Source organism: Ambystoma mexicanum, chromosome 9 (genome assembly GCF_040938575.1).
Source record: "Ambystoma mexicanum isolate Mex_15411 chromosome 9, UKY_AmexF1_1, whole genome shotgun sequence".
Lineage (NCBI taxonomy): Eukaryota > Metazoa > Chordata > Amphibia > Caudata > Ambystomatidae > Ambystoma > Ambystoma mexicanum.
In genome coordinates, this window is record NC_090931.1 from 646,754,524 (window position 1) to 646,776,477 (window position 21,954).

The 21,954-nt window shown below is 43.2% G+C and overlaps 1 protein-coding gene across 2 annotated transcripts in view; it reads right to left on the reverse strand.

Annotated features, from left to right (window-relative positions):
* Positions 1-21,231, reverse strand: part of DPH1 (diphthamide biosynthesis 1) — a 1,780,687-nt gene extending 1,759,456 nt beyond the window's left edge. For both annotated transcript variants that reach the window (XM_069615361.1, XM_069615360.1), the window contains exon 1: positions 21,102-21,231. In XM_069615361.1, the coding sequence (XP_069471462.1) occupies positions 21,102-21,141 (40 nt within the window). In that variant the 5' untranslated portion in view covers positions 21,142-21,231. The remainder of the gene's footprint in view (positions 1-21,101) is intronic.
* Between the last annotated feature and the right edge of the window lie 723 nt (positions 21,232-21,954).

The window sequence follows — 21,954 nt, forward strand, 5'->3', positions numbered from 1 at the left end:
GTGGTCCAGGATTGGGACATTCCTAGGCTTCACTGGGTACTACTGGACTTTTATCCATGGGTGTGGGACTACTGTCATTCTCTTGAATGATTTGGCATCCAAGAAAATGCCCAAAAAAAACACTTGGACTCATACCTGGCAAATAGCTTCCCAGAACCTAAAAAATGGTTTGTTCAGGGCCAAATTCTAAAGATCATTAATTATGGACAGGTATTTAAAATCCAAACAGATGCCTGTTAATTTGGAATTGGAGCGGTTTTAGTGCAGCTAAACTCAGAAGGAGTCACACAGCCAGTTACCTACATTACCAGGCAACTGACCAAGAAAGAGAGAAACTGGATCACAATTAAAGAAAATTTCATTTGTGGTAGTCTGGGCGGGCTGCATGTTAAAACCCTATATTTGTGAGTCACACGTTACTGTCCAAAGCAGGCTAATGAGCATGCAGGGATAGAATCCAACGTTGTTGTGTTGGGCCATCTGCTTCCACGGGTTGAACATGAATATCCAGCACAAACTTACATCTCAGCACTCCAATGCAGATGGCATTAGTAGATACTTTCACCTTGATGATGAACCAGATCATTTCCTTACAAGGGTAATGCTCTACCCTTTTAGGCTGCAGGAGTGTGAAAGTATACCATCTGTGAGAGTGGAATAGCCGAGTAGCATGGTCTTGATTATTATTTATTTTTAACCCAAAAGGAATCTGCTTAATCTGCTTCTGAAAGTCTGAAAGTGAGCTATGCTTATAACACTCACTTTCTTAAAGGAGAGTTCCGGGACTTTTTTTTATTGTCCCTACGGGTCGGCCATGTGTTTGTAAGCATAAATCGGTAGATCGTAGGAAACTTTCCTATGGACCTTACCCGACTTTTCGCCCATTATCGCACTCGAAATCAGCCTCCATTTTGTGATAATCCTATCATTCCGCCGCATCGCCCTGGCTCACCTGCCTTTGCGGCACTAAATCAAATCCCCCGCCCCTGAAACAGACTTTATCAAAACATTCATATTCCCCGCCTCTATCCGTGACGTGACTGAGCTGCGTAGGCAAACGCGCCCAGGCGTCTTCTACGCGACTCCACACAGACCCCGGAAATCAACACAGATCAGCTCACAATACAGCGCACCACAATTCGGAATATGAAACTGTACTTTGAAATCAAACCGCAAGATTGTAAATGTGGTAAAGTACATTTATTTGACATCAAATGTTTAGAGAATATTCAGCGATTTGCATTTTTATTTGCTCATGTTCCAAAAAGTTCGTATTGAGGAACGCGATGGTCCTTTGCTGTACACAGGGTCTTAGAGCATCTCACAATACAGCACCACAATTCGGAATGTGAAACCGTGGTTTAAAAGCAAACGGCAAGATTGTACATTTGTCAAAGTACGTTTATTGGACATCAAATGTTTAGAGAATATTCAGCGATTTGCATTTTTCTTTGCTCTCGATCCAAATTAGTTCGTCTTGAGGGAAGCGATGTTCGTGTGCAGTACACAGGGTGTTGGTTTACGATAAAAATAAGCTCTTCTGTCGCACTGATAATCGCATGGCTGTTCCAACAACGAGGCACTAGGCCACCACAACGGTAGGTATGTTGCATCTAACCGTTAGTACCGCGTAAGGGCATACTTGTACTTGGCGATCGTCCCATAAAATGGTCAGGGTGGTAACGTTGTTCACGCGGAGAAGCAACTGGCGGCTGTAGAAGCCGTCCGCCGGTGTCTGGTACTCGTGACACAGACAGTAGTGAATGATGTACCTAAAAACATAAAAAATGAAATTAGTCTCACCATCAGATCCTTATTAAAATTATTCATTTCATAGCGAGGACAGCGCTACTGGGTGTACACAAGTGTTTAAAGGCGTGGCGAGGCATGGAGGGGGGGGGGAGTGGAGTACAAGGTAAGTAGCATAAAATAATAAATAAATAGGGCCAGCTGGTGGCAAGTGCAAGGTAAGTGCAGAACAAGTGCTGGGAAGGGGGGGCTGTAGGATACTGAGACAGTCCCCCAGTGCAGGGGTTGACAGGGAGGCAGTGCAGGTGGAGAGTGGAAGGGCCCAGGACCGAGGTCGCAGACAGTGGACCAGTTGTAGCAGGGGAGAGGGAGAGAGAAAGCAGAAGCAAAGAGGAAGGTTTTGAGGTGCTTCAGTAAAAGCAGATGTTTCTCCTCCAGATAGTGCGCGGTAGAAAACACTATGCCACATAGAACGAACAAGTACAACTGAACCCGTCTTTAAAGCCACTGTATAGTAATGAAATTGCGGTATAAACTCATCAAAAGTTACTTACATTATATTTGCATTTTCCATTGTGTCTCTGTGTAGGGCAGACCCGAAACACCACTCCTTCTTTGCCGACGTTACTTCTTCTAATGAACGTGGCTCATCGTTTCGTTTCTGAAATTTTATTCATTATCTTTTCTTAGTCTTTCAGGATGGTCCCGGCCTGTCAAGGTCAAATCACAATAGAACCTTATATTGGGTCGTGGGCCGTTCCGCCACCCGAGCAAAACATCAAAGCAGCTGACCTTCACTTTGAGCGAGCACACATTTCTAGTTAGCTCCAGTTAGTGTAAGGGCATCTTGTCTGCGTGCCTTTTTTTTTATTGTCCCTATGGGTCGGCCATGTGTTTGTAATACGGAAACATTCTATAATTTTTGTAAAAATGATTTATATTACTGTTTGGTTTAATTGCAATGGGCCTGCAACATGAGGAGACTCGAGAGAAGAGAGAACAGACAATCGAATTACAATCATTTAAACCGTGATGTGTATTTCTTAATGAGCTCTGCTTTAGGTGGACATGGAACAGAGGCAATGTTGGGTGGCAATGCAGTTGTCCCCTGCATAGGTTCGTTCACCACTCCATGTATGTGCCTATCGAGGACATCTACGATAAGTCTCTCAATAAACTCATATTGCATATCCTCAAACACTGGTTTGATCACCCATTGTTTACTTCTTTTAGTGAAGGCCTTATTGTAGCGAAGCGTCCCTAAAGTTCCGGTCGTCCTACTTTGTTGACGGCCAACATTATGGTTATGTGCCAAGACCGCTAGAAGAGTCCGATTTATCATGCCTTCCATGCCAAAATGCAATCTTTTGGGCCTGTACTTGAGGCACATATTGTGGAACACCTCCAAATCTCCTGTGTGGCAGAATTCCGTGAGTCCCCTCAAAGCTTTTGTTATAGTTTTATCAAATACAATCTTTTCAATGGCCTTGTGAGTGGGTGATGAAGGAATCAACCACTTCTTCTTCCGTGCCTCCTCTGTGGACAAATGGCCATGTTCACATTTGTGGAAATGCTCATTTGTCGACCATCGATGTACGTTGCTACAGTGCAACATTACTGACCGCCATTTTTCCAGTAGAATTTCCAACGACCCTTCACATGTTTTTGAGCTCCACCAAAGATGGTTGCTGATTGACTTGGACCACTGTGAAATACCTTGCATATCTTTTTTTTTTCCTGCAGCCGACAATTTTTTATTGATTGATTTTGCAAGATGCCAAACGTCAAATTGGTGATTTATATTTTTGTACTGTTCTCTCATTGTCTTGGCAATTGAAACGTGTCTGTCCGTGGCTATCAGGTCGATCACCATTCCCCGCGATTGTAGTTCTTGCAATGATGCTACAAAGCCAACTTTCTCCATGGCCACTGAGGATGTACTTTCTGACACCTGCACGACCACCGAACTCACAATTTTCTTACTTTCCATGTCCTGAAAGTGGTAGGTGCAGTACTTGGCTGAAAATCCTGGGCTGTCGCACTGTCCATCACCGGCTAGCCTGAACCGTTTGCCCGCGAATGTACTTTCAATAGACATTTTTTCCATTCTCCAAGCTTCGCTAATGGCTGGAAATAGATAATCGGTTTGGTATTTGTAGAACTGAGTTTTCGCAATGAAATGGATTCCCACAAACTGAAAGAAATACTCTAACTTTTTAAAACTTGAACCACTAAAAAGTGCGGCCGCTGCACAAAGTAGATTGCCTGCTGGCAGTTGCCCCAGCATGGGTTGTGCAGACCATGCGAACGGATGATATTGTGTACAGGTGGCATGTATTTTAAGGTTAGTGCCTCGAATTGCACGAGTCACATTAATCAATGGCTCCCCACATACTTCCCCACCAACCCAATGCCCACATTTCATCATCATAATAATATCCATCAAACAGCTATCGAATACAATGAATTTGGCCTCTTTCCTTATACTGTCACTCTGCATCCCAGCTGGTTCGGCCTGTAACGTTGAGGACATGTCACTCGCATGAAAGGTACAATCTCTGATATCGTCTTCCGCTATGCTGAGTGATATTGATGGTGTTTCATTGTCGTCCACTTCATTCTCTTCCATTGCAACATCTGTTCCTTGTCCGGAGATGGGAGAAAAAAACAATGTCTTCAACTTTCGCGTGCTCTTATTTTTTGCGGGTGTGGATTCTGTGAATTGATCTACGACTGCATCCAAACTACCAGGAGGACATTCACTATCAATGGCTGGTGGTGGTATAGCTCCGTTGTCAATCACTTCATATTCTTCCCATTGGCACGATGCATCTCCAGTCTCAAGTCCCTGCCAAAAGGTTTGACAAGCAACATCTCTCGTTCGCTTCACTGTCTGTGTAGATCTAGTTCTTACACCCACTCGCAACTAGAGGACAGATTAGAAAAGGGATGTTCAGTTTAAACACAACTTACAGTATTGAACTATTGACAGTGAAAGACAACATAATATAGTGAACAGGACACTAACCTTCTTTTGCTTTCTTTTCTTTGAAACTTTCTTTCCTCGAACTTCAACATCTGGACGCTGTTGCTCCGACTCGTGTGTGCATGTCTCCACTTCCTCTCGCGCTGCAACGACTATACTTTCATGATAAGCACATCCATCACTCACTGAGGCTCCATCGACTCGCTGAAACATAGAACTTTCATTAGTATGTATAATAATATTGAAAACACAAAATGTACTTGGGGACCAATACCCATACGTACATCTCAATAGCAAAACACGAATGAACGCATTGTGTAGAACATTCAAACGACAATAGTTCACGCATTGTTGATCTAGTTAGATTGAACTGTCAAGATCCATACCTCGGGCTCCGCATAGACTTCCATTGATGATATTATTGAAGATGACGCTTCAGCAACTCCCTGAAACACAGTAATTGCATTAGTATGGTTTTCTATTTTGTTTAAAAGAACATAAACTTTCTGCAGGCGTCAACGGCTCATCTAAATAGACCTGCACAAATGATCAGTTGTCTAAAATAAATAATGGATATCCAAATATGATTCGATTTGCTCCATCGTTGGAAGTGTCACCACCCAGAGATCTGCATCAACTACTAGGGGTGATGTTCTTGTTGAAGAAGCTCCGTCAGCTCCCTGAAACATAGTACTTGCGTTAATAAAGAAGGAAGTATAGCGGATGTAATCACGTCATTTGATCTCGCATGATTGATCTGTCAGTATCCATACCTCGAAATGCATAAGAACATCAAGGGACGCTGTAACTGCGGTGCACACTTCTGCAAGCTGTTGCGCCGACCCGTAACTGCATGCTCCCCCTTCCTCTTGGACTAATGCTCCATCGACTCCCTGAAACATAGGACTTTCATTAGTAATGAACACAATATTGAAAAAAGAAGACACATAGGAGGGCGACGACAGAAGGACATACCAATGGCTAAAAACGAAAGAAACATTGTGTGTAACAATCACGCTACAAGAATGCAAGATCTGATGATCTCCATCGATGGAACTGTCCGGAAACGTACCTCGAGCATCTGAGTGACATCTACGGTTGTCGTCAATGCGTTGGACTCCTCAGCATCTCCCTGAAAGACAGTACTTGCATTATTTTGGATAACAATAATTATAACTGAAAACAAAGACTAGAGGACGAGTACTGTGGTGTACCATTAGGTAAAATAATTACACGATCAATTAAAACTATTGATTTCCATGCCTAAAACAAGTCAGTGTCAGAATAGCTAAGTATGATTACCCGATAGGCGCTTGAAGTGGCTGATGACTGCAATAACGACACGGATGGAGAATCTTCAGCCTTCATATTGAGTGGATACATAAATGGGGAAATTATTGTTAGCTAATGCTACACACTACCGCAATGCCGAGAGATAAATACGTAAACTTGACTCACCAGTGGAGGGATGTGGACGAATAGAGTGGGAATAGCGGTTGAGAGCAATTTTCGCCTCGCTCGCGGTGTTTTCGTCCTTATTAGCAATGATGTGGAGTACATGTCTGGGCTAAAGTGCCTGCTGCAGATGCGGTATCGATCACCCCTCTTGTCCGCAAAGACTTCTAGGACTCTACTTTCTATCTCAGAGGCTGGATATCCGCAATATCGGACCCATTCTCTTATCTGATCTATTGTCTTAGGGAAAACATGCATTATAGTACCTTCAGATTTGTTATGGGTCTTCGAAGGGCAACCGCCAATGGAACAGGCAGGCATTATGGAAAGTTCTGAAAAGTAAAGATCAACAATTCTCTATGAATACCAATGTGTTAAAACATTAAATGACACATAAAAGGTTCAATGCAAGGTCCGTTTTGGTTCTTGGAACTATACATGTTATTCACATGCGGATAAGTATTTCAATAACTTTCAAAAAATAGAAAAAGTAATTTGACTAAACTCAGAACATGTGACTAGTTCCTTGCATGTACTGTCGTGAACGAAAAGAAAACATGGATGCAATTTGATGACTACTAGCAAATAGATATAAATTAAAAAATTGGACGCAAAATGATTATGGTACATGGACTTACCTTGACGAACAAACAGTTAGATGCAGGGATCAGAGTAGTTTCTTGTCGTAGAACAGGGAGCAGTTCACAGGTTGCAAACTGACGAGTTTGCTCAAAGTGGTCACGGAAGTTCACAGAGACGAAGAGCAGATAACCAGCACCTTCACGGGTTGACTAGCAAAGCGCAAAGAAGTTCTCATTAGAAATATGAAGTGGGTTATAAAGAATTCGAAACAGGGGTGTGTTTGTGAATGAATGACGTGTATATGTCGTGGCATTATGCGGTCTGCAGGGGGCCGTCCAGCGTGAGGGGGGATGCTTGGCAGGAGACACGGGGTCTGGAGGTAGACATGGGAACAACAACCCATGCTCTATAGACCACTTTGAAGTGTACATGGTCTTTGGCACCTCTTGGCCTTTATCGCTCCCTGACAGCTCCACTTGCCAGCACAAGTACCCCGGTGCGAACTGCCTTTGATAGGGCGGGGGGTGGATCGGGGCGGTGGTCGTGCAGACAAGACCCGTTTGCCGCAGGGCCTCACCAAGGAGAGGCCATCTAACTGAATGTAAGAGGATGGCTGCAGGATCTACTACATGGAATGCAGGGGGGTGAGTTTATAAATACCTCACCCTCCCAGGAGAATATACACTAGATTCATTTAAAAAATCAAAACAACCATTGTTAAAATATATGTTGGGCTTTATTTTAGATTTTAATTAAACATAAATAATAAACATTACACATTGTAAAGTTGAGGTTGCAGCACATCGAGGGAAAATCCGCGGTATTGTCCACTGTCACTGGGGAAATGTTGTCTAATGGCAAGTACCGCACAGGCAGGTATTACTCTCCGAACGCGGTGTCCGAGCCTCCCGTGAAGCCACCAAGTGAAGCAACGATAGGCCACCAGCCTGTACCACCTGTGAAAAAAAAAGATGCAAACTGTATTAAACTGACCAAACTTTCTTATCAATGTCGATTCAGGTAACACATGTCATTTTTCTTAGAAAAAAATTATATCTAGAAAATGCACTATATGGAACAAATTTACATGCGTTCGAATGATATGTAAATGTAATTTTATATGTGGGAGACGACCATGAAATAGTGGTGGCATCACTGACATCACAAACAGAGTATACTTACTCGTTACTCGGATTACGCGGACGAACAGTGCCGCGAAGTTCGTGCATAAGCACCATCATCATCCTCAACACGGTCCGTGAGAGGCAGGCTTCCCTGAACTCTGGCAGCTCGGTGATGCATTGCGGACTTTGCTCGCCTTCCTGCAGACTTTGCTCGCTTTCCGAAATGTAGGCCAAGCACCCGGAATTTTCACGGCAGCAGCAGTTCTCCTCCTCAGTTGGCATTAGCTCGCACCGATTGCACGTGCACCAGGTGGAGACGCCGTCCATGCGACATGGTCCAGGCTCTTCATCCGTTGACTGGTCCTCCCAACTGCCGTCCGAATCCCCATCGTTTTCGCGTGCTTGACTTTCCAGTAGTTCTTCCTCGGTGTACTCGGGCTCGTACATATACGGCATTATTGTGGCCATTGTGCGGTAAAGATAGTAAAATAATTTACAGAGATGGTACAGGTGTTCACACGGGCTACAAGCGGCGAAGGTAGCTGACCAGAGCACTGAAACGAGTCACAGAATACTCAAAGTAACACAGAGAGAGGAATGGAATCGAAAATCTGCTGCTGTGTGTTGTGAAACGGTCTGTTTATACTTATTGGGGAAAGAGGCGTCCTGCCATTTCCATGGCAACACGTCAATAGCTGAGGCGCAGCGATTGTTGACACGAGACGTGCTTGAAATGGGCAGTACGCGTCTGCTGATGTCAGGCTCAGGGGCGGGGGATTTGATTTAGTGCCGCAAAGGCAGGTGAGCCAGGTCGATGCGGCGGAATGATAGGATTATCACAAAATGGAGGCTGATTTCGAGTGCGATAATGGGCGAAAAGTCGGGTAAGGTCCATAGGAAAGTTTCCTACGATCTACCGATTTATGCTTACAAACACATGGCCGACCCGTAGGGACAATAAAAAAAAAGTCCCGGAACTCTCCTTTAAGCTCTCGCTGCTGAAAAGGATAGTGCAAATTGACTATAGAAGGAGGTGAGACTGCTTCCTTAAATTGAATCATCTTTGGAATTCAGAAGAAGGATTTCGCCTAGACCACTATCGGGGAATAGTTTACCCAATGTCGTTAGCCACAGAAGTGAAGCTAAAGGCTCAGAAAAGGGAGAGAAACTCTTCCCTCTGCCCCCATTTAGGGTGGATAAGGCCTGCCTGCTGCCAGAACACCGAAACCCAGACCCTGCTCGCTGAAGGAGACATCCCCTGCAAATACTCTCCTGCAACCTTCTATGCCGCGATGTCCACAATAAGGACTCCTCTTATCCCCGAGACCCTGGATGGGGCCCCCACATTCCAGGAGTCAAGGAGCAGCTCAGGGCTCTGTATCCGACCTCCATCCACTTTCAAGTAATTTCTGAGCCGCTGCAGGTACCAGGAGCTGCTTTTGACACTCAATCGCTTTTCATCCTATTCGAGCCGTCGAGCCACTGACTCAACCATCGCCTGCCTGCCCTCCATCTGTTTTCGAGCCAATCCCCACTGAAGAACCACAATGCATCGCTGGACCTAGATCAACCGACTTGAGCACTATGAGATGCCATCTCAACCATTACCGTTCTGTTCTTCACCCAATTCAAGCCAATCACTGCATTACAGGACGCTCCCTAGCTGGCTCGACTTATGCTCTCAATCCTTTAGGAACAACCACTCAATCATCTTGATAATGACTCAATCTAAAGCTCTTATAAGCCTATCTCAACGCTGTCAGGACCCAAGAACAGTTCTAAAAATGTAGTTCTAGTGTTTCTGTCCCTTTGGCCTGCTTAAAGGGCCCCCAGTGACATTTAAGAGCCAATTACTTACCTTTTTAATAAGCCTTCATTGAACTTCAACATTGCTACTGAAAATATTGCCCGTCTACCCCTGCCTTCAGACTCAGAGTGATTCTTTCATATTAAAGTCTGCATATTCAGCATCTTCCCGTACAGGTGTGGGCTATAGCCTTTTGAATCGGTATGTTTTTATTTTTTGTTTAATTAAAAGTCTCTTATTTTTATAGAACCTTGGTTGGATATTCTTTTATTCTCATACCCCAGTATTATTGTTGTTTGGAAGCTTACTAGCACACATCCCTCCAAAAGAGTATCATTGCAAATGGAAAGACTTTTCGTATTGGAGCCATTTACTTCCTGAAAGCTGTGGTCTTTAATCTTCTAAATACTTAAGCATCAGTATCTACATTGCTACCCTATTAGAATGTAAAATAAACTCACACATGCTGTAAGATCCACCTCATGAGGTCGATCCATATATTGTTACTGGTGCAAATGTTACCGTAATGTTATTTCCTGCAATGTCATCAGAGGTCAAAGGTCAGATGATATTACCACTGCAAACCCACCCCCAACTCTTAAAGGTTTGGTTTAGTTTCTTTATTTATACCGCGCACTGAACCCTCTGAAGAGCCAAGTTAAGTCAAGGTCCACACACAACATGGGGGCCCTTAGGGCTGCCTGTATTGGTGTTCTCATTGTGCAAATGTGCCCGAGCAGCTACTGTCACATTCTGCATCCCCAATTACTGTCTTCCAACTAAATGACCTCAGTGCTGGAATTGGGCGGATTTCCCTTGCATGCAGAAACTTGAAAAAGTGACCCGGATTGCAAAAAAAGCCCATGCCTGAACCCCAACACACAACACTGCGCAAGCAGTGATTAGCTGTCCAAAGCCAACGTGGATGACCTTCCGAGCTCAGTAGAGCTCTGCTCCAGTTTGTCTGTTGTTTGCATTTAAACCCATTGAAGAACAATTTATGTGAGATGGCTGCAGACACAGCAGTGAGAGGGTGACTTGAAGCTGCTATTGTCCTTTAAGAAGGGTGGATGGTGGGTTATTAGAAATGGAAGGGATGTCTAAAGTTGCTTACCATGTGAAATAATGACTTTGGGTGATTGTAAAAGGCATTTTCTTTCACTGTGTTCCTTTTACTCCTGATATAAAGCTTAAAACCCAGATTTGAATTGCTTAAACTAACATTACTTTGCAGGCTGGTAATTGCAGGCTTCGGTTCAGGATGAGGAAAATAAAAGCTACTGTCATACCCTCTTTGCTCAGTAGGTTGTTGTAACAATTTATATTTAGCAACGTGTTGGTTTCTTGTGTGATGTGTGCATGTTTTGAGTCATCACAATAAAGTGGGGTTTATTTATATTATGTCTCTGGTTGCCAGCTATTTGTATTTAGACCTGACTGGGAGTTCTTCTAGTGTTTTGTCTGGATTTCTCCTCTGTAGTCCTGTTTTTTTTCTGCCCCTGTAGTCAGAAGGGCAAGATTTATGATCTGTGAGGTGAAAATCGCTGTTTTCTGTAGTATCAACATTCTCTGCTAGGCCACATTCTATTGCTTTATTCTCAATGTACACCCTATTCTCATATTATTTTATTCAAAAAGTCTACAGAATTATCAACCATCCTACGTATTTTTATCTCAGTAATTAGCACATAACATTACAGAGTATTGTTTCCAAATGTAATCTTTCGTAGTGCATGCTTTCAATGCATGTTTTTATAAAGTACTTTTTTATTATCAAAGTATAGTGATGTTTGATTTAATCGCTGTGATACTGTTTTAATAGTAATATGTATTTATATTTCTTTAACCGATCACAGGGACAATCCAACAGTGCCTTCTTTTATCGTTTGGGTTGCAATAATAACAGCCATGCTAAAAGCAGAGTACAGTCCTGCATGTATTACCAAAGGATTCAAATTCAAATTTAATAAGAAAATGGCTCCGAGCTGTGGATTTCCATTGTCCGATATTGAAAGCAGGGTCAAGGATGTCTTGGATGATGTGAGGGGCAATCGGTTCCGCGTCTGAGGCATGCACTTCTCAGAAGATATGTATGAACAATCACAGCACACTAAAAAGCATCGCCCTTGACTCCTTTGTAAATTACTCCCCAAAGCAGATCCAACTGAATTTAAGCACACGCTGACCCAGGGGAGTAGTGGACGCTGTATTTTTAAATTTGACCATGTTCTAAATGTGCATGTATAATATCTCTTATAAATAACCACTCAGTATATTTAAATAGTCCGACCAGATAACATAATGGGGAATATTTACATTGATTTTTTTACACAAGTTTCCTTTGTGACACTATGTACTATGATTTGTACATTTTGAACTTTAGATTACTTCGTGTATCCCTACTTTAGAGATACTCCAATAATTCAGTGCAATGGAAGCCTTCCCAAACACACACTCGCATCGCGTCCTTTAGAAATAGGTTGTTTTAAAATAACCATGTCTGTTTTTACATAGACCGCACTGATGGAATTACAATCCGTTATCATGGAGGAAACGACAGACACGTCCAACATCCTAATGGTGAGGCCAACCAACTGGCACACAAAGTTTTTTTTAATCGTTTTTGATGTGGTCTAAATTATAATACCAATGTCCAATTTCTATTGAACAATGGTATGAATATATACATAGATTAGAGGACTGTGATGCTACTCGACCACTATTCTGGAGTCAACAGCAACCTCACTCACCTTTCATGTCATTTTTCTACAATATTCCTGTAGATGCGACTATGCAATTTGTTCAAGTTCAACTTAAAGCATATTGATTATTGTTCTGTATAATATTAGCTTTTGTATGCTTCTTTGTCATTATTGACCATCCTTTACATACATTTTTTTTGTTTACGGTACCTCTTTATTATTACAATTACAGTTATATATGCAGAGCCTGGAACTTTAACAAAGTACTAATTTACTACTGCAACCGGTCTGCAGGATGAGGCATGAGAAATGATCATTTATAATGTACTTTGTCACTGAATAACATAGACCCTTTTACTATATGAATGGTGTATGTTTTTGTTTATAAACTTTAGCTGTTTCGCGAATAATGTAATCAGTTAAACAAAATAACATTACAACGCATTAAAGGGGCCACAATTTAATCAATATGTTTTGCAGGATGATCTTGTACCAACTCCCTGTGACATCTCTGAAGGTTATCAGGTACAGTTTTAAAATGTCTTTTTTAAATGTTACACATACACAATGTGACTTTATGTCAATACTAATTTAATAAAATGTAATCAGAAGATTAACCGTATATTTTTTCATAGTTTAACTGATATTGTAAGGTCGACAATCATTAAATCAACTTTCTCAAGATGTACTTTAGGAGATCAAAGATTTTAACATTACATCTAACAATTTCATCAATGTTCTTTGAATTTGTTATGTACAAGGAATGTACTACTGAAGCGGTCGAAATTGAAGAGACACATGGACAAGAGGTATACATCAGATATTGTAAGATATCAGTTATCATCCATTTGAACTGTGATGTAGTATTTAATATTAAGTGACATTGTGTTATATATGTATATATGACTGTAGAAGAGCAAATTTCAAGGTTTGTACAATTTCAAAATGCTGTTTCTCAGTTTGGTCTGGTGGTCGGCAAATCCTATTTGACTGTTTCAAGGAAAATTCAGAAAACAAGGATGCATAACAGAAAGTAAAAAATATATATATATATATACATGGTTTATCAGTTATTTCATTGATATTACATTTTCATGTTGTAATTCATATATTCTGTAATTGGGCTACAAATTAAGAATGTTTTTTTTTCTCTTCAATTAGAGGTGTAGGAAGAAGAGGAGCATAAAGACTTGGACACCTACACATACTAATGATGTTGCTTGCCAAACCGTTGTCACTTGGGAGCGGCTACATTTTGAGGCTCAGCATGGTCCTCACAAGATACAGTGACGTGATGCAGATGTCCAGTGGCCGGAATTTGAATTGAATGTCAGCAGTGACCCATGGAAAGTACCCTGGATCATTGTTACAGCACACAACGCCACCCAGAAGAAACAGACAACTCAAAAGATGTTTCAGAATTGCTTGCAGTATCGCTCACACAAGCCACATCCTCTAAAAAATTATATGTAAGAAATAGGCAATGTTCCTGGTTTCCCCAATACATGTGGACAAATCGGAAAAAAAGAAAAAGAAATCACACATAGAAATAACCGAAGCATCTTCGCTATTGATTGACGATTGCGGTCGTGATATGGACTTCACTCTTCCTAGTGTTGAGGACTTATCCACCACCATGAATGTAATCACAAACCACTATACTTTTGGAAGATTAGTTATTAAAGGAACCATAATACAATGTATTCGACTGCTGTCTGATCGAGATTATGAAAATTATTAAGTGTGATCATATATTGCATAGGAGGATTTGAGGGGAGCCATTGGTGAAGTTTACTCGTGTAGTCAAAAGGCACCAACCTGAAGATCAAGGGTAGCTGTGTACACCACCATACCTCATTTTCATTGTCTGCTCAACTTATACTTTGGAAAAGTGCCTGCTGGAAATGTACTCTGTTCATCTGCTTTGTTGTTTAGCTGATCAACGTACATTACAATTTCAAGTTTTTCTAACTTTGTGGGACTCGAGTGCCTTTAAAAATCCCAGTACTACGAATATCAGAAGGATTTCTTGTTCCCCGCTATTAGCCAGGTATGGACACTAGAACAGATCTCAAAGGACAATGCTCTTGCTGGAACAAGGCTCTGGCTTGCTGGTGATGGACAGTGTGACAGTCCAGGTTGTTCTGCTATGTACTGCACTTGACACTTCCAAGACATGGAAACCAAAAAAAATAGTTGTTTCAGTCGTTGCGCAAGTATCTGAATGTACATCTTCTGTTGCCATGGAAAAATATAGTTTCATTAAATCCATTCAACTTCTGCAATCCAGAGGAATGCAAATAGTCTTCAGAGCCACTGACAGGCACGTTTCAATAGCCAAGTCCATGCGAGAGCAGCTTCCAGACATAAAGCATCAATATGATATATGGCACGTTGCAAAATCAATTTCGAAAAAAATAACAGCTGATAGAAAAAAGGCTACAGAAAACATTTTACATTGGTCTTAGTATATCAGCAACCATCTTTGGTGGAGCTCAAGAACTTGTGATCGATCTGTAGATATTCTGCTTGAAAAATGGCATTCATTGATGCACCATTGTTCTAACATATACTCTTGGAAAGAAAACAAACATTTCCACAAATGTGCACATGGACCATTGAGCAAGGAGCAGGAGCGTAAGAAAAGGTGTTTGGTTCCAGGCTCCCCTCCTCACACAGCACTTGAGAAGATTGTGTACAGAAAAACGCTTTCAAGAGAGATGAGGGGACGCTCCGAGTTCTGCCACACTGGAGATTTGGAGGTGTTGTGATGCTGGAAATGCATTGGAGGGACAGGGCCTCCATATACTTGTCCTTTATTGCTTCATCATGTATGTTCTGTCTTGTTTTCTGCGCAGGAGTTCACATGGGACTACTGGCGGTGCGGCTCTTCCTCTTTTTGGTCGTGGTGAAAAGACTCTTGGGATATCCTTATGGCACCCATTGGTGGAGGTACAACCCTGTACCCCTAGTGTATGTTTTTGGGCACCTGTGGGTGGCCCACAGAGCAGGGTATGGGTTGGTGCAGCTCCATGCTGAATTTGACAGGTGTTCTGAGTATCCTCCTTTTTGGGGATACCCACGCCCTGCCACTGGAATCAGTTGATTCCTGGTAGGAAACAAGATGGCCCCGGTGGCCTCTTGCTTTCTATCGCCTGTTACCTTATTTTTCACGAAGTCCTGGGAAGCCCTGACTCTGTCTGTTCCCCTTGACTAGCTGTTGGGTGCAATGCAAATTCCAATGAATGGCGTGTGTGACCAATACGCATTTCATGTTATGGGTGTCTATTATCTGGTGGTTGATACAATGACTGAGACTGCCCTGTCCGAAACTGGTATGAATGCAGGGCGGAGTGCTGAATGGCAGAGTGCTTGTCTGAATCCACATTCCGTGTTGTGAGTGTCTGGAAAGAGAAGAATGGCCTGAATGCACTCTGAGCCGATTGGCTGCCCGACTGCCTGGCTGCCCGACTGCCTGAATGCCCTTCTGAATGATTGGTTGCCTGAGTGTGACTCAGCAGAATGAATGGGAGATCAACAGTATATCTGGGGGACTCTCACTGATGGAAATCATCCAGAAGCTGAAGTTGATACTTGATGCTTAACCTTGAAGCCCGCTAGAAGAAGAAGAATTGCTGCTGCTGTCCTTTGCTAATCTGAAAGCTGCGTGACTGTCAAGGAACTGAGCCACGAGAGGACCTGGCCAGGAGACCTCTTACCGAGCTAAGAGGGACTGTCGTGCACCAACTGTCCTTTGCCAAAGCTCCCTGGACGTCAGACCCTTGAAAAACTGCCAACTGGAGACAGGGATGGCCGTGGAATCACGAAGCGAAGCGCCCGGACATTGAAGTCCATCACCGTCGATGACCGCTGTCGACGACCGAAGCTGCAGTGCTCCTTTGCCTAAGAACATTGAAACAAGGACTATCTTGCTCATCACCGTCGACCGCTTTCTTCCTGTCAGAGAAAGTCATGGCTGCCGACGACCAAGGAGAATCAACTGGTAGGTTTCCCGCCACCCGAAGACTGCAGAAATACTGATGACCCAACGCCCTTGCTGGACCAAAGTTCTTCATTGACTCTTTGCAGCAACAAACTCTCACCGTCGACGTGCACTGCACGCCTCAGCTTGCAGGACGCAACGACAGTGTTCACTCTCTTCTTCACTGATTCTCGACGTCCCGTGGCTCCTGCCTTAAAGGGAGTGTACTCAAGAAGGGCCCGTTGACGACTCATCGAAGAACTCTGCGAAACCAGGTACTTTGGGGTCATGGAAGCTTTTAGACGGAATCGAGACTATACTAAGCATAACTGGACTGGGTTTGTCAATACGCTTTATTTCCAGGTTTCTCAGGTGGAGGGATCTGCACACAGAACTGTGTCTAGTTGTTAAAAGGGAGGAAAAACTTGGGTAAGTTGCATTGGAATTATTTTTAAGAACGATCATTGTATGATCTAAAATACATGCCCGATCGATTGGGCCAATAACATTTCTAACCGAAGTATCCATTTAAAGGCACTTTCAATGCCTAGTGCCACTCATGGAACTCTTTTAAAGAACACTGATCAGACAGAACAAAACCTGTTAATTATTTGTTGTTTTAAATTGTATTTGTATTTATAGTTTATAAAAAATGTTAAAACACATTAGTATATAAAATATACAATTAAAAATCACAGTTACCCTCAAACAAAACAAAAACCTTCAATATGATCAAACTTTCATGGCCGACCACGTCAATATTAAAATAAATAAAATGTACACACAATACATTTTCACCGAACAATTCACATATTCCCATTAACATCTGTGTAAGGGAAATGGCTAATGGTGAAGAGTTACCACTCATTAGGAGACCCCAAAACTATCACTTAACAGATAGTCGAGCCTAAGAACATGTTTTCCAAAAGCGGCTTGACTTAACTCTTTAGTGGTCGGGCATGCGATCAACAGATGTTTCAATGTTTCTCCACATCCGGCCACACCAGAAAGCCGACAATTCCTATACTTCTTTAGAATCTAGCTCTGTAGTGTACCCAAAAGATGACATCGAAATCTCATAAATATGTAGCGATACTTTGGGTCTGGGAATCTCTTAAGAGATTACGGGATAGTATTCGGCTGGTGGTACACCGTAGTGAAGTCTTGTAAGAGTTTTTAGCACAATAGTAAATCATAGTCCCTACATCACATTGCTGTTTTGTTTTTCCTATAGGCCCTGCCCGAATTGTCCATCAAGGGCTCCTTCCCAGAGTCTACTCCTGCCAAAAGATCTTCACATTCTTTACAAAATTCCCTCATGGGTTCACATACATTAATGTGCTTAGCTGCTTTTAAATCCACAAATAGGGAAGCACATGGAGGGACTAAAATCGTTTGATACAGCCATTATTTTGCTAAATCAAGATGTTAGCCCAAGTTCATGTCTTATAACATTTGAAGATGACTTTGGCAATCCCAAGAGTTTCTTCCAGAACTTGCCTTCCAGTATGTTAAGGAGATTCCAGTCACATTTAGCAAATTCAACCCCATACAAAATTGAAGGGAGAACCGTGTCAACATAAATCTTTCTAAGTGGGATCCTCATATACCAACAATATTTATATAGTATTTTCTTCATTTAGGTGGTATCATTGCTGTTGAATCCTTTCGCAGGTTTCCTTTGCACTGCATTTACTATACATAAAGTAGCACCGATATATCAGTTTTGTGTTTTTTTTCTTCTCAAAGGTCGATTCTCAACATACCATTCTATGCACTTACTATCATTCTATGCACTTACTATAATTATTTGTTAAGGAGCAATTATTTGTTTTGTGCATGCATAAATGCTCATATTTTTTTATTGATACTTTTCTAATTCAGGTGCTGCAGACACATTCCTAGCCACTTTTTTTCTGTGGTGGTATTCTTGAATACATGTGCACTTGTGTATTTTGTGTACATGTCATATGTAGATATAAGTAGTAGGTGTATAAGGGGCCTTCTGTGAATACAGTCACTTTATGGCACAAAGAAGAAAGTTAATAAAGTCGTGTCAGGAGTTTTAAGGGTCAAGGCTGTTCCAGTTCTGAGACTACAAGAAATATTTCTTGAAATCAAAGACCTTTTTTAAGGGCATATTGGTAAAATTGATATTATGATACCTAAAGCATGCAGCATCTGCTGATTTTAACTGATAGGTAGATCAATGAACTATACATGCTTGTGACTTTAAAATAATAAAACATACATTCGCGTACAGAGCTTTCACTTTTTCCCAGTCCATACATGAGCAGGTCATGCAGTGTGACAAAATGGTTACTGATCGGCAGGGTTACGGGGATGAGTAGTGGCTAAACTGCCTACTCAACCGACACTACTACTAAACCAACAGCAGGGCTTTACAATACCACTACCATACCATACCAATCATAAGGATGAAACAGGCACAGTCGGAACTTATACCTTCTTTGCTAACGCTAACATAGGTTGAGGGCAGGCTGTATCTTCAGCAGGGGTGTGAGCGGACTACAATAGCAACCAAACAACTCAACTACAATGGTTCCAAAATAAAAAGCAATGTCCATTCAATAAGCTGCAAAAATATAGACCTTTGATTAAACAATAAAGTGCAAACTAATCAGAAAACACTAGGAAAACCCACCACTGTAATAACAATACACAGAGGGGCTCATTTTGGAAGGCTTTTATGTATTGTGGCAAATCCCAGGATGTCGTCATTGCTTCTATGGGGGAAGCCACTTCACATGAGGCTAGGGAGGTGAGCCCGCTATCCGATAGACACTGGGGGTTGTACCCAGCGGGTGGATCTCACGGGGAGGTACACCTGGGGGTTGTACCCAGCGGGTGGATCTCACAGGGAGGGAAAACCCTATGGGACAAGGGAAGACACGTAGTGAGATACGCGGTATCATTCCCCTCCACCCCAACCTCCGCCACCCTGTTATCATGCACAAGACATAACCCCACACATTACCATGTATGTCTGCAGAATAGACAATGGGCCTCATTACAAGTCCGGTGGTAACCGAGCCGGAAAAACTGTCAGGTTAACGCCGGACTTGTATTACCATTCCCCCTCTGTGATTCCCGAAATTACCGGGGCATTACAACCCCGGTGACCCGGGAATTCCAGAGGCGGAATTGTGTAAGTCCCCATTCCCATGGAGCCCCAAAGGACTCCATGGGGATGGGGACCATGGAAACACTGGGTCCGTCTATGACAGAACCGGTGTTTCCATGTCCACCTGCCGGTGGGTGGTGGTAAACCCGCCAGTTCAGACCTGGCGGGAGTGACACCTCCTGCCTGCAGGACTCTTAATCAGCCGGTCCGGAAAGAATGGTGGTGGCGGTTTTACCACCACCATTCTTTCCGGACCGGCAGGGTGGTAATGAGGCCCAATGTCACTTTCCCAAGAACTACTGGGACGAAGTAGAGCAACAACAACCTAGAGAGGAGTGAAGACCCAACTACTGAGACGAGGAAGAGACATGGATCCAGGCGGCAGGTTCCACCAAACAATGGTGCTTGGACTAGACACTATAGAAAGGCTAATACCAAAACCCTGGGAACGAGGAGAGGCCCTACCGGGAGAAAGCAGAAGATTTGAATGCTGCTAGCTGTAGAGGAGACGGGACGCTTGTGGCACCGAGAACTGGAAGCTTACCCGCTGGCAAGAGCGTACCTTGAAGCTCTATAGCAGACGAAAAGCTGCAACAGAAGCCTGAGCTCGCATCAGGTAATTCTATTTCTGAAAGGAAGGTCTGCTAATCAGACGCCACTTTTTAAAAGCTCTATACCAAAATCATAGTGCATACATGTGCCTTTTGCAGAACTAATCTGCAGACATCAAACGAGACAAATGGTTGAGAGCTATGCAATCAATGGTCACATTTGCATTTCTGGCAGCTGATGGGACTGCTGGAAGAGGTGGCTTAAACTTTAAAGGGTCGGGGGGGGGGGGGCAGTACAATTTTGATTTGCCATTACCTATCATCACGTGGGGTGTGACAAGGGGTTGTTGTCCTTTAATTTGTTTGCGGGACTACCAGTCTGGTTTTTGCATTAAGCAAAGGGTGTCAACCGTGGCTCTGTGTTTTCAGCAAGATTTAAAAATCAGTCACTTTACTGCTATGACTCCTCCCCTATCCCCGCCCCCACATAGTATCCGCTGCCAGCCCCGAAATTATTGCGGAAATCATAACCTACAAGCAGCACAAAGTACGCACATGTGCTAGGCTACTGGCCACAAAAAACTAAAATCACCATAGTTCTCCAGCTAAAATGTACTAAGAACTTATTGCATATCGACCTGGGCGCAAAACAATAAACATGCAGGATAAAGGCCAGTAAGCGCTGGGCTCAGCACTCCACGCTCCAGCATGCAGTCAGTCAGTGTAAGAAGAGGCCAGTCTCTCCAGCATGGCCGTGGTTAGGCACTACAGGGCCCAGATTGCGCAGGGTCCGGCGGTGCCCAGCTTCATTTCATAACATCCTAAGCACCAATCATGAAGTGGGGTTCAGCACCGCGCCTCTTAACATTCAATGGGAAGACCCACTGGTAACAGTGGGTACTAAGCTCAACACTACAGCCACCAAAATGCACTTCGGTCCACAATACTGGAATGCGGAGATGAGTCCGTCCTCTCTGTCAATGCCCTCACAGCCGCCATGGCTCGCTTAACTACTCACCCCCAGCCCGTGATATTCCAGCAGCAGCTACTTCCGCCATCTCTGGAACATGTGCTGGCACAGACAGCAATAATCCGCACAGAGCTATCGCTCACCAACAGTACACACAGTCGCGAAGCGGAAGCCGGCTGTCTCGGAGGTTGCTCTGCGTCACCCAATACGCCGCCAACCGCAGACAAAAGTAATCACCTAGTTATCTTTTGCAGCGGCTGCCAGCCACAGACCAAAGAAACTCAGAACGGAGAAGCTAACTTGGTGGACATAGACAATGAGTGCGGTCAATCAAGCATTTGCGCTCACTACAACATATTTTTATTTTGAAACAAGCAGTGCTCTAAATTAAAAAGAAATATTCTGAGAGGATTCCACTTTAGGGTGGGGGGGGGATTAGGGGCGGGGTCGTGGCAGACAGGAGCGTCACTGACATGCTTAAACAAGTACTGGCAATGCCAAAAGTTTAGTCTTTGTGTAGGAATGGGAAAGGGTTACCAGGCACAGCCTTAGTGGTATTAACTGGCCATTGACGGTAGCATGTGGGAAATGGTGTGAGTCATAGCTCTCAACTCACCCGCTTTTGGCGGGTGTCACCCGCCTTGCAAAGGGCTGATTCACCCGCCCAGCCTCCTGCACGCCCATTCACTCCAATGGGCGTCTCACCCGCCAAAAACAAAATCGGGTGATTTCACCCGCCTTTGCGAGACAAATGGTTGAGAGCTATGTGTGAGTACCTGAGCATCTAATAACAGTGCTTGGCAAATGCTTAATGCTTACAAGCCAAAACTGCCAATGCTTGTTTTTAACAGGACTTCAGGGACGGACATGGTGCTTATAAATGGACTGGTTAAACTGTGTG